The sequence below is a fragment of the Ranitomeya imitator genome, chromosome 2 (genome assembly GCF_032444005.1).
Source record: "Ranitomeya imitator isolate aRanImi1 chromosome 2, aRanImi1.pri, whole genome shotgun sequence".
NCBI classification, from domain to species: Eukaryota; Metazoa; Chordata; class Amphibia; order Anura; family Dendrobatidae; genus Ranitomeya; species Ranitomeya imitator.
Window position 1 is genome coordinate 698,694,260 of NC_091283.1, and position 13,741 is coordinate 698,708,000.

Genomic DNA, 13,741 nt, shown 5'->3' on the forward strand with positions numbered 1-13,741 from the left:
CCATTCCTGACCAGTGTGAAGACTTATGCATTTACAGAAGAACATAATTCTGTTTTAGGACAGAGCCAATATCCTATACGGTATTACTGATCGGTGCCAGGAGAGGAGATGGGTCACTGTTTGCTTGTTAATCAGTCACTGACACAAAAAATATAAATACCTTTTGATAGTTGATAACTCCCTTATTAATTAATACAAAGGAGATCTAATGTGAAAACTAAAAAACCTAAAACCTCATCCATCTGAGAACCAGATCATTCACTTCAGATTGAAATCAGGGATCTGGATATTGACACCTTTTATGTAAAATAAGTCTGCGATCTTTAAGGCTATGTGCACACGTTGCGGATTAGGCTTAGGAATTTCTGGTGCGGATTCTGCCTCTCCTGGCAGAAAACGCACCTGCGGTTCCGCAGCGTTTTTTGTGCGGTTCCGCAGCGTTTTTCGTGCCTTTTTGCTGCGGTTTTCTTTCGGATTTGCTGCGGTTTATACCCCTGCGGTTTTCTATAATGGAATGGGTACAAAAACGCTGCAGATTCACAAAAAAGTGACATGCTACTTCTTTTAAACCGCAGCGTTGTGCATTGTACTGTAAATCAATTGCGGATCTGCAGCGTTTCTGCACCTCAAACGCTGTGGATCCGCAGAGAATCCGCAAAGTGTGCACATACCCTTAACCTTCATTAATTTTCAGACTCTGAAATGCAGGTAACATCCTGATCTTACAGTAGTATAAGATTTTTCTTTCGTGCCCACATTAATCATTTTAATTCTCCTTCCTCCTTTTTGTTTAAAAGGAACCTGTTATCAGGTTTTCCCAATACAACTAAAGCTTAACAGCTGCATTAAAGCAATCTGTGTCTAAGCCCCCAAACTCCCCTGCATATGCCATACACACCTTATATACTTCTGACATACAGTGCGATCCATCCATCTTTTTACTTTTCTCTGCGCCTCAGTCCTCCTGGTACGATTGTAGCGACACAATTGTCCTGGCCTGCACTGCAGTAGACACTTCACTTCCAGGTTAATAGGTGTCGACGCCGCTTCATTATTATTATTATTATTTATATAGCACCATTAATTCCACGGTGCTGTACATGAGAAAGGTGTTACATACAGGGTTATAGATATCGTTTACAGTAAACAGGTTTACAGTGACAGACTGGTACAGAGGGGAGAGGACCCTGTCCTTGTGGATTTACATTCTATGGGATAGTGGGGAAGAGGCAGAAGGTAGGGGCGAGGCGGCGGCTCTGGCGATGGCGAGGCTGCGGCTCTGGCGATGGCGAGGCGGCAGAATGGTTATTGTAGGCTTTCTTGAAGAGATGGGTTTTCAGGTTGCGTCTGAAGGAGCCGAGGGTGGTGGATAGTTGGACGTGTTGAGGCATGGAATTCCAGAGGATGGGGATATTCGGGAGAAATCTTGGAGGCGGTTGTGTCAGGAACGAATAAGTGTGGAGAAGAGCAAGACAGAGTCGAGAGTTACCCCTAGGCAGCAGATTTCAGGTGCGGGAGAGAGCGTGATGTGATGCCGTTTACCATAATAGATAGGTCAGGTAGGGGGGCTACGTGAGATGGGGGAAAGATGATGAGTTCGGTTTTGTCTACATTGAGTTTTAGGAAGCGAGAGGAGAAGGAGGATATGGCTGACACACTTCGGGATTCTGGACAGCAGAGAGGTGGCATCTGGGCCAGAGAGGTAGATCTGAGTGTCGTCCGCATACAGGTGGTACTGGAAGCCGTGGGACTTTGAGTTGTCCTAGGCCAAGAGAATAGATAGAAAAAAAGTAGGGGGCCTAGGACAGAGCCTTGAGGGACTTCAACAGAGAGAGGGCGGGATGAGGAGGTGGTGTGGAAGTGGGAAACGCTAAATGTGCGGTCGGAAAGGTATGAGGCAATCCAGGACAGGGCAAGGTCTTTGATGCCAAGGGAAGAAAGGACTAGGTATAGATAGGACTAGGTAAGATAGGACTTTGCTCTCCTCTTACATACAGCTCAATGGACTGCGGTGATAGAACAGTTAGGCTCCTTTGAATCCCTATCTCTATCACTAAGAGCAGCTAGGGAGAGACCAGAGAGAGCTGGTGAAGCTCTGACAGTCAGATTTTGGAGAACAGTCAGCTAGATGAAGCAACAAAATACTGGCAAATTTGTAATGCAGACTAAGAAAGTTGTAGCTGAACTGACTTGTGATAATAAAGTGTACTAATCTAGACTCTAATTGTTTTCTCAGTCTCCTTTTTAAATACCTTAGCCCCCTGAATATTCTGGTGCCCAAGCAGATCAAGCATAGTCCATCTTTGACCAGGCCATAGGTTTTTCCATTTTAAAAAGCTGCGTTTTGTGTCAAAATTAGCTGGGTACCATGTTCATTCAAGGCTAATCTCCAAGAAGAAGGCAAGGAAGGGACTGTGCTCCTGATACACAGGGTTATTGTGGCTCTTGGACTGAGGAGCAGGTAATGTTTAGACTTGTTGATTGTTGGAATGTGGAAGGTCCTTTTCCATGATTGCTCTTACAGCCTCTTAAAAATGACCGTTTATAGATCTGAATCCAGACATGTAATGGAATACACCCAATGTATAATTACTTTTCCTTTCCTATACAGACCAACACCTCCCTTTCCAGTACAATCCTGTCACATCGGAAGTTGTCCTGCTAAATCCCTTGGACAGAGAAGAGAGGGAGCAGTATGATCTCGTAGTTGAATGCATTGTAAGAAACAGCACCACAGCGGTGGAGGTCATGGAGTCATTCCGGATCACGGTAGATGATGAAGATGACAGCCCTCCTTTCCTGCCAGATGGAACTAATACTGCAAATGTTACAGTAGAATATGAAAGAAAGAAAGTACGTGATTGTAAAATCTTTTAAAGAAGAACTCCAGCCCCGCTGTGGCAGTACATGATTCAGGGGCTCCTGAGACAAAATACTACTGTTATGTCTAGTGCAAGGCTAGCAGGGAAGGGGCATTAATTCTTTATTGAAATTGATTTCTTTTTGTTTTGTTTTTAGTTTATTTTGCATACTACAAATATATAAAACTGATGTAGCTTGTTTGCAATTTGTATTGTGGATTTCACAGTTAAAATCTACAACTAAATCTTTCACTATGTTTTAGAGTGCTTGTCACCAGGACAAAAGATGTCAGTGTTTGCTCATATTTCACTCGCGCTATTGCTTGAGTAATCAGGGGGTTTTTTTGCTTTTTTTTTTTTTAATTTTTATATTTTTTTTTAATTCACCTTAAGGGCCTTTCTATTTGGTGCTAATTTCTATGATTTTTACCAAGGGGATGTTTCTTTAGGCTGATTTGCATTATAACCCTATGTGCAACAAGTTAAAAGCCCCATACCTCTGGAGCTGTATGACAAATTTATGCCAGAGTCACACTACCATAGAATACGGCCGAGTGCTATGCGAGAATGCATCACATAGCCCTCGGCCCAGTATTAATCTATGGGACAGCTCATATCAGCGTTTTTTTTTTATCTCGGGCATATTCGACATATGTATAAAATCTCAGCATGCTGCAATTGTATGCATATATCGCCCGAAACTCGCCAATGCAAGCCTATGACTGTGAGAAAAACTCAGATGCCACATGGACCATGCAAGTGCTGTCCAATTTTTACGCTCCAATGTCCTTTGAAAAGCTGGCAATTCATCTACCAACCAGAGTAAAACCACAGCGTGACAGGTTAGAATAGAATAGATGTATACAGTACAGACCAAAAGTTTGGACACACCTTCTCATTTCAAGATTTTTCTGTATTTTCATGACTATGAAAATTGTATATTTACACTGAAGGCATCAAAATTATGAATTAACACATGTGGAATTATATACTTGACAAAAAGTGTGAAACAACTGAAAATGTCATATTCTAGGTTCTTCAAAGTAATATTTAAATTATCCTCCTCTATATTGATTCCCTTGCAGAGTTTATCATATGCAAATTTTGAAATTGTACCTTATTTTTCAGACTATAAAACGCAACAGACCATAAGATGCACCTAGGTTTTTAGAGGAGGAACTTGGGGAAAAAAACAAATTGAAGCAAAAAAAATGGTCAATTCTGATACACATGGCCCCTCATCCCCATTTTGATACACATGGCTTCTCATACCTATCCTGGTATGCATGATCCCATCCCAGTCCTGTTATGATTGGCCCCATCCTTATCCTGGTATGATTGGCCCCATCCCAGTCTTGGTATGACTAGCCCATCCTTATCATGATATGATTGGCCCCATCCTTATCCTGGTTTGATTGGTCCCATCCTTTCTCTGGTATAAATGGCTCCATCCCGTTCGCGGTATGATTGGTACCATCCCTTTTTCTTTTATAATTGGCTCCATCCCGGTCCTGGTATGATTGGTTCCATCCTTATTCTGGTGTGATTGGTCCCATCCCATTCCTGGTATGCATGACCCCATCAGAAAAGATTAAAAAAAAGAAACAAACCATTAAACTTACATTCCTCTGCTCCCTCGCAGTCGCAGCATCCTGCTTCGGTGCCAGCAGCTGCTTAATGCTAGTAAGCAGCGCATGGCAGGGACGTCATGCGCTGCTCACAAGCAGAGCATAGCTGCCGGAATACTCACTGAGACCGTTCATCGCAGAGAGCGGCGAGTATCCATTCCTCTTCAGTAGCGCGCAGTGTCAGCCACTGACTTCCTGCTGCTGCGGCGATAACGTGTGCCGATACTTAAGACAAATGAATATTCTGAATATTAATTTCTCTTAAGTATTGGCACACGTGACCGCCAGCAGCAGCAGGAAGGCTCCAGCTGACACTGCACACTACTGAAGAGGAATGGATACTCACCGCTCTCTGCAATGAACGGTCCCGGTGAGTATTCCAGCAGCTGCTCGCACTGAAGCAGGACACTGCGAGGGAGTGGAGGAAGGTAAGTGTAATGTGTTTTTTATTTTTTTTAATCTTTTCTGATTGGACCAGTCATAACAGGATGCCAGAAAGAAATGAATATTCATTGCCCTCCACTCCCATGGGCGTGGAATGCAGTGCATATTCATTTCTCTTTACCAGCAGGCACAGGAGTTAGCCAGAGCCGCTGGCTCCAGCCTCCTGTGACCCTTTGGTCTGCCGAAACCACTCCCCCACCTCAGCCAGAGCCCGAACATCCAGACCCCCCATTTTCCTCCACATTTTGGGAGAAAAAAGTGTGTCTTATAGTCCGAAAAATACAGTACTGTGTCCTTTAAAATGTCTTTAATAAATATATTCATGGATGAACGCTCAATACAGACCCCTGTGGTACCCCAGTTATCTGTGTTTTCCATTAACTACCACCCTTACTTTCTATCATTGAGCCAGTTGTTAACCTAAATGCACATATTTTCTTAGTCCCACTGTTCCTATTTTGTGTGCCACACGTTTTGAAAAATCCAGACAGAGGACATCCACAGCCTTAGGCTGCCATCACACTAGCAGTATTTGGCCAGTATTTTACATCAGTATTTGTAGCCAAAACCAGGAGTGGAACAATTAGAGGAAAAGTATAATAGAAACATATGCACCACTTCTGTATTTATCACCCACTCCTGGTTTTGGCTTGCAAATACTGATGTAAAATACTGACCAAATACTGATAGTGTGACGGCAGCCTTAGGGTACCGTCACACAGTGGCATTTTGATCGCTACGACTGCACGATCCGTGACGCTCCAGCATCGTAACAATATCGCTCCAGCGTCGTAGACTGCTGTCACACTTTGCAATGTACGACGCTGGAGCGATAATTTCATGACGTATGTGCGATGTAGAAGCCGTTGGTTACTATGCGCACATCGTATACAATATCGTGCACACCTTTATTACACCATGCGATCATGCCGCCACAGCGGGACACTAGACGACGAAAGAAAGTTTCAAACGATCTGCTACGACGTACGATTCTCAGCGGGGTCCCTGATCGCAGGAGCGTGTCAGACACAACGAGATCGCTGGAATGTCACGGATATATCGCTGGAACGTCACGGATATATCGCTGGAACGTCACAAATCGTGCCGTCGTAGCGATCAAAATGCCACTGTGTGACGGTACCCTAACTCTCTTCTAGCCTGGAACTTGCCTCCTCCATAAAAGCTGATCAGATTAGTTTGAAAGGACAGATTCCTCATAGACTCATGATATTAGATGAAGGGGTTGTTTACTAGGATAGTGTCTCTTACGAAACCCTCAAAGATTTTGTATACAGTAGAGGTTAAATTTACTGGCCTAGAATTTCTAGAGATAATTTTTTACCTCTTTCAATATTGGCACCACATTTATTTGGTAGTCCTTTGTGTAGACACTGTAATTATGGAACATTTAAACATTAGAAATCTGCCTATTACTGTACTTAATTCCAGCAGCACTTGGGGGGGGATGGGTGTATACCATCGGGACCTGTTAGTTTGTCTACTTTAGTGTTTGAGATGGTGCAATATTGTTGGGTTAAACAGGTGCTCTATATATTTATGGTTTCCCAGATCATATCATTTGTCTTGGGCAGATAATCGGAAAGCCTGTATCCATGTTTTATATTCATTCTGCCTTTTATTAATCCAATTGAAGAGCTTAAAAATATAGTAATGTAACCGTGGGTGAACACCCTTACTTTATTTTTGTCAATTGACTCATTGAAGTTCACTGATGTCTAGGTGATGTTGAATTTTCTGATCTAGACATATGAAATACAAACATGTTGCATGCTGGAAATGGCCTACATCAATGACAGAGTAAAAAGTTTAATTTAATGTTTACTTCTTGCACAGGGTACCATTCTTGGGTCGCTGTTGGTCAATGATCTTGACACAACACCTGTCTATCCAATAGACAATAGTCACAACAGATACACAGAAACCATCATCAACAATGAAACATTTGTACTAGAGAAATTCCAAATCAAGCACAGCCTCAAAGAGATACAATTCAGGAGAAATGGCAGCACGGTTCGAGGAACAGTCCATGAATTTAGTAAGAAAAAAAATGTATACTATGTCAAACTGTTCAGTCCCCAAATTAAGATCTTAGGTGCTGGCTCTCTATTGACGATGTGTTGAACTTCAAAGTCACATAGCTGATTCTAAGGATGAGCAGTGTACAGAGAGATCAGAGTTATCTTCCATACAAATGACTTCAATGGGGAGCTTGTGTAATGCAGTGCAAAACAATATGGCCACTATTGTAGCTTCCTAATGAGAGCTTTTTAATACTGATTGAGAAGTCTGCTCAGTCGCCATATCTAGGCACTCTGGGATGTAGTCTAAACTAGAGTCAATACAGGTTTTTTAATTTCTTAATATACTGGAAATAGTCATTGTCTCTTTTTATAACATCCTGTCAATAGATGTGCAGCATATGGGGATATGAATATATGCATGCACACTGTCCATATGGAAGAGAACTGTGGGTAAAATTGCTGCTCTGGATGGTCCTACTCTGGTTTTTAGCCATTTTAGAATATTTGAAGCCATGTCATACATTTGCTAATAGCCACTTTCTTCTTGACCCATTGTGTGCTCCCATCATTGCATTCCAGGTTTAGGATTGTTGTCCTTGAAGCTTTGCATAGTTCCCAATACATGGCATTACTGGCACAATATAATGTTCTTGTTTCTTCTGTGGCAGAGCTCCTGCTGAACCAGAGTATTTCCATAAACAGAAATGCATCATATCAAGTGGTGGTTTTGGTGAAAGACGTTGAATACCCTCGTCCGGGTGGAGAGCTCAGGCTGTACTTCAATGTCACAATCAAGCCTGTTACAATTCGATTCTCTAATATAACGTACCAGTTCACGGTCAACTGTAATGCCAACCGCTATGCCCAGGTAATATTATTTTCCCATTTTCTGTTTATGAATTAATTACTGAGCAGCCTGTTTAATGTGGACCGGCAAATGACCCTCTATAGCCAGAGCCATAACTGGGTATAGCTATTAGGTAGAGTGTCCATAACGCAGATGTTACCGGACTCTCAAAACGTGTATTCGCTCTGTGCTAACAGAAGTGCTGCCATTCCTGCCACTGTTTTCATGCAAATTAATAATTCTACTGATCATATTTCTAAAAAATATCCCTTTTAGATGGATAACAATTTAAAGGGATTGTTCACCTTTTGGGGATTTTTTTTCAACTTAAATGCATGTAACTTTGGCTAAATAAATTTGGGTTGGATTTAATTAAAAATATTGCAGCTCTTGTCTTCTACAGCTGCTGTATTGCACTGTATGGGTGGCTGCAGAATGAGTTAACTGAGAATCCATCAGTCATGCCGCTATGATTGTCTGACATACAATTTCTAACTCCTTGTCTGTGGTTTTGTGAGCTCCTCATGGCTGAGCTGTGACCACAGGCCATATCCAATCTGAGTGTGCAGAGAAACGAAGAACCTGTGAAGGCCACATGATGCAACATTTGTAATGAAACCCAATTGCAAAAATGATTTTTAGCCTGGTTTACATGAATTAAATGGAAACTTCCATTTGACTTTTGCTGCCCATGTGTGTATATCAGGAGAAACCTGACAATCATCTAGAGGTGTGTAGAACAGCCGGCCCGGGGGCAGCGCTGTTCTATTCTTGTCTATCCCTATGGTCCGCAGCAGTCTCTTCAAACAATGAAGTATTTCAGATAAAAACATACCTGGCTGCAGTCATACAGACAGGGTCTGATTCATTGTGCCAGTGACTTGGGCATCTTGAATTAACTGGTTCGCTTCTAAGAAAAAAAAACAATAGTGTCCCCAAAGGTAGAAAACTCCTTTAAAACATGCCCATCATTTGTACAATACTCAGGTAATTTTTCCTGTCTCTGTTCCACTTGAGCACTTATACAGGAATTTCTCACATCTATCACAGCTTGACATGTTCTGACGTTGTTTTATCCTAAATGTCTTTTTTTGTGATCCAGATCGGAAGAGTATGCATTGAAAACTGCTCACTGTTTAAAGGCGTCAATGTGATTTACACGCTTCTGGCTCCAAATACCACCCATGCCATTGACATTGTAAAGGAACCAGGGGAAATGTTTGCCACCCTCTTTGTTAATGATTCTAGTTCTTTGGCCAGCCATGATGGCCAGGTGATCATTTATACGCTTTTAGCCTCCAATGCACCAATCAAGGAGCCTTCCAAGACACAAGGCAACGAGACCTCCAAGACACAAGTAACTGTCATCATTGAAGGAACTTGTAAGTGCCGTTATTCATTAAATGTAATGTACTGAACAATAATGTATTCTAAAAGTAATAGTGCTTACATTTTTGTACATGCACTGCTGCCCAAAATTGCGTTGAGCACTTGAATCAAGATAAGTGAGAAAAGAGTTAATAAGGATATCGGCCATTTAAATGGACAACAAATATATGAAGGACATTGCTCATTGGAATTGCCCTGTTCATAAAACTGCTTGACAGGCAAATGGCATTTCAGTTTTACCCTTTGCATATTGAAAATGTTAGCAATACGTGTGCTCGGTTATTCCAACCTTCTTTTCTATAGATTCTATTAAATGACTTTTACATCACAAAAATATAAAATGACTTGTCATGAAAAGCCATACACATCCATGTTAAGAAGCAATATTGCTACTGCTTTAGAAAGCCCTGGTTATTAAAGAAATCGACTTCTCCAGCATAAAGTGTAACAAATCCCAAATATGCCAAAAAAGAAGGTTCAGCTCACCAATTTGCTGAAACTAGTCTCAACAGACTTGTCTTAAATAAATCGCTTAAGGTACCTTCACACTAAACGACGCTGCAGCGATACTGACAACGATGTCGATCGCTGCAGCGTCGCTGTTTGGTCGCTGGAGAGCTGTCACACAGACCGCTCTCCAGCGACCAACGATGCCGGTAACCAGGGTAAACATCGGGTTACTAAGCTTAGTAACCCGATGTTTACCCTGGTTACCATCGTAAAAGTAAAAAAAACAAACACTACATACTTGCCTACCGCTGTCTGTCCCCGGCGCTCTGCTTCCCGCACTGACTGTGAGCACAGCGGCCGGAAAGCAGAGCGGTGACGTCACCGCTCTGCTTTCCGGCTGACCGGCGCTGACACAGGATGCAGGAGGAGTGCAGAGAAGCAGAGCGCCGGGGACAGACAGCAGAAGGTAAGTATGTAGTGTTTGTTTTTTTTACTTTTACGCTGGTAACCAGGGTAAACATCGGGTTACTAAGCGCGGCCCTGCGCTTAGTAACCCGATGTTTACCCTAGTTACCAGTGAAGACATCGCTGAATCGGTGTCACACACGCCGATTCAGCGATGTCTGCAGGGAGTCCAGCGACGAAAGAAAGTTCTGGCCTTCTAGTTCCGACCAACGACATCACAGCAGGATCCTGATCGCTGCTGCGTGTCAAAAACAACAATATCGCTATCCAGGACGCTGCAACGTCACGGATCGCTATCGTTATCGTTGTGAAGTTGTTTAGTGTGAAGGTACCTTTACTCTGGAGGGGTGCAATGAAGTGTCAGGTATTCACTAGAGCTTCTAATGGCGAGGATAGGCTGGACTGCCGGTAGACACCAGGCACTAATCTACAGCAGCTGTCCGCAGGGTCAGAGGAGACAAAAGCATAGCCAGGCAGTCCGAGGTTGGGGCAAGCAACACAGGTTCAGAATTCGTAGCAAAGGGCAGGAGCGGAGAGATCAGGATAAACAAAATGTCAAGTTGGGTCAATAACGGTGAGACATAACAGGAATACGCCAACACAGGAATTTAGAGACTGAGCTACTTGGAACCTAAGTTCAGTCGTGGAATGAAGGGTGGAGTTGCTTGATATATCACCTACTGGCTGGTGATAGGCCATGGAGGCAGATCTCTGCAGGACAGAATAGATGCAAATTCCTGCAAAGTTCGTCTTGCCCCCATATGGCTCACAAACAGCAGAACTGGAAATGAAGCACAAGGCCGCTCCAAGCGATGGTCAGCTACTGGGCGGAGCAGAGTAAAACACGCAATGAGTGGGGCGGTATTTAGAAGGTGTGCATGTGGCCGGCGTAACAGTTTTCCATACTAATAATAATAACTAAGAATATTCTTTACTGAAAAAGCCACATAAAACACAGCAAGCTGACACATTTCAAGTGGAAGCCAACACTACATATTTTGTCATTATTTTCGTCTATCCTTGTTTTCTTTCAGCTATAAAGGATGAAGAAAATTGTCCACTGTCATGTTCAGAAAACAAAAACAGACGGGATTGTGAAGAGTGCAGTGGATTTGGGTCCTTTACTGGAAGATGCCAATGGAGACAGGGATTTGGTGGAGGTAAGATAACAAATCTTATATGGTCTGCAGTATGGTTGCTCAGTGGATAGCACTGGGGTCCTTGGTTCAAATCTCACCATGGACAACATCTTAGTGCTTGTGTGGGTATGTTTCGGTTTCTTCATGCACTCCAAAGACCGGAATAGGAAATTTAGATTGTGAGCCCAAATGTGGGGACAGCGATGATGAGGTCTGTAAAGTGCTGATGAAATATAGGTAAGCAAGTAATACATACATACATACACACATACAAACATATACACACACACACACATACATACATACATACATACATACATACATACATACACTACAGATGAAAAATTTAGACGCACCTTCTCATTTAAAGATTTTTCTGTATTTTCATGACTATGAAAATTGTACATTCACACTGAAAGCATCAAAACTATGAATTAGCACATGTGGAATTATATAATTAATTTCAGTTGTTTCACACTTTTGTTATGTTTTGTATTCTAGGCTCTTCAAAGTAGCCACCTTTTGCTTTGATGACTGCTTTGCACACTCTTGGCATTCTCTCGATGAGCTTCAAGAGGTAGTCACCGGGAATGGTCTTCCAACAATCTTGAAGGAGTTCCCAGAGATGCTTAGCACTTGTTAGCCCTTTTGCCTTCATTCTGCGGTCCAGCTCACCCCAAACCATCTCGATTGGGTTCAGGTCTGGTGACTGGAGGCCTGGTCATCTGGCGTAGCACCCCATCACTCTCCTTCTTGGTCAAATAGCCCTTACACAGCCTGGAGGTGTGTTTGGGGTCATTGTTCTGTTGAAAAATAAATGATGGTCCAACTAAATGCAAACCGGATGGAATGGCATGCTGCTGCAAGATGCTTTGGTAGCCATGGTGGTTCAATATGCCTTCAATTTTGAATAAATCCCCAACAGTGTCACCAGCAAAGCACCCACACACCATCACACCACCTCCTCCATGCTTCACTGTGGGAACCAGGCATGTAGAGTCCATCCGTCCACCTTTTCTGCGTCGCACAAAGCCACGGTGGTTGGAACCAAAGATCTCAAATTTGGAATCCTCAGACCAAAGCACAGATTTCCACTGGTCTAATGTCCATTCCGTTCTTTAGCCCAAACAAGTCTCTTCTGCTTGTTTCCTGTCCTTAGTAGTGGTTTCCATGAAGGCCTGCTGCAAAAAGTCTCTTAACAGTTGTTGTAGAGATGTGTCTGCTGCTAGAACTCTGTGTGGCATTCACCTGGTCTCTAATCTGAGCTGCTGTTAACCTGCGATTTCTGAGCCTGGTGACTCGGATAAAATTAACCTCAGAAGCAGAGGTGACTCTTGGTCTTCCTTTCCTGTGGCCGTCCTCATGTGAGCCAGTTTCTTTGAAGCACTTGATGGTTTTTGCCACTGCACTTGGGGACACTTTCAAAGTTTTCCAAATTTTTCGGACTGACTGACCTTCATTTCTTAAAGTAATGATGGCCACTTGTTTTTCTTAGCTGCTTTTGTCTTGCCATAATACAAATTCTAACAGTCTATTCAGTAGGACTATCAGCTGTGTATCCACCAGACTTCTGCACAACACAACTGATGGTCCCAACCCCATTTATAAGGCAAGAAATCCCACTTATTAAACCTGACAGGGCACACCTGTGAAGTGAAAACCATTCCCGGTGACTACCTCTTGAAGCTCATCAAGAGAATGCCAAGAGTGTGCAAAGCAGTCATCAAAGCAAACGGTGGCTACTTTGAAGAACCTAGAATATAAGACCAGTATATAATTCCACATGTGCTAATTCATAGTTTTGATGCCTTCAGTGTGAATGCACAATTTTCATAGTCTTGAAAATACAGAAAAATCTTCAAATGAGGTGTGCCCAAACTTTCGGTGTGTACTGTGTGTGTGTTTGTATATATGTGTGTGTGTGTGTGTGTATGTGTATATATATATATATATATATATATATATATATATATATATATATATATATATATATATATATATATATATATATATATATATATATATATATATATATATATATATATATATATATACGTATATATATTATACCATATCTTGTTGTACAAGACGACTGGGCGTATAAGACGACCCCCAACTTTTCCATATAAAATATGGAATTTGGGATATACCCGCTGTATAAGATGGGGGTCATCTTATACGCCCAGTCATATTATATGGCGTGTGCGGTGCGTATAGTTCCCAGGGTCTGGAGGAGAGGAGACTCTCCTTCAGGCCCTGGGATCCATATTATTGTAAAAAATAAAGAATAAAAATAAAAAAATATGGATATATTCACCCTCAGACAGCCCCTGGCTCTCAGCGTTGCAAGCGGCAGCCTCCGTTCCTAAGAATGCATGGAGCATAGGACCTGCGATGACGTTGCGTGACCGGTCGCATGACCGCAACGTCATCGCAGGTCCTACGCTCAATGCATTCTTAGGAACGGAGGCTGCTG

At 42.4% G+C, this 13,741-nt stretch overlaps 1 protein-coding gene across 1 annotated transcript in view; it reads left to right on the top strand.

Moving 5' to 3' along the window:
* RET (ret proto-oncogene) overlaps positions 1-13,741 on the top strand; it is a 158,000-nt gene that overhangs the window by 110,791 nt on the left and 33,468 nt on the right. The window contains exons 4-8 of the mRNA XM_069753110.1: positions 2,612-2,853; positions 6,788-6,989; positions 7,644-7,843; positions 8,925-9,204; positions 11,161-11,286. Coding sequence (XP_069609211.1) covers positions 2,612-2,853; positions 6,788-6,989; positions 7,644-7,843; positions 8,925-9,204; positions 11,161-11,286 — 1,050 coding nt within the window. The remainder of the gene's footprint in view (positions 1-2,611; positions 2,854-6,787; positions 6,990-7,643; positions 7,844-8,924; positions 9,205-11,160; positions 11,287-13,741) is intronic.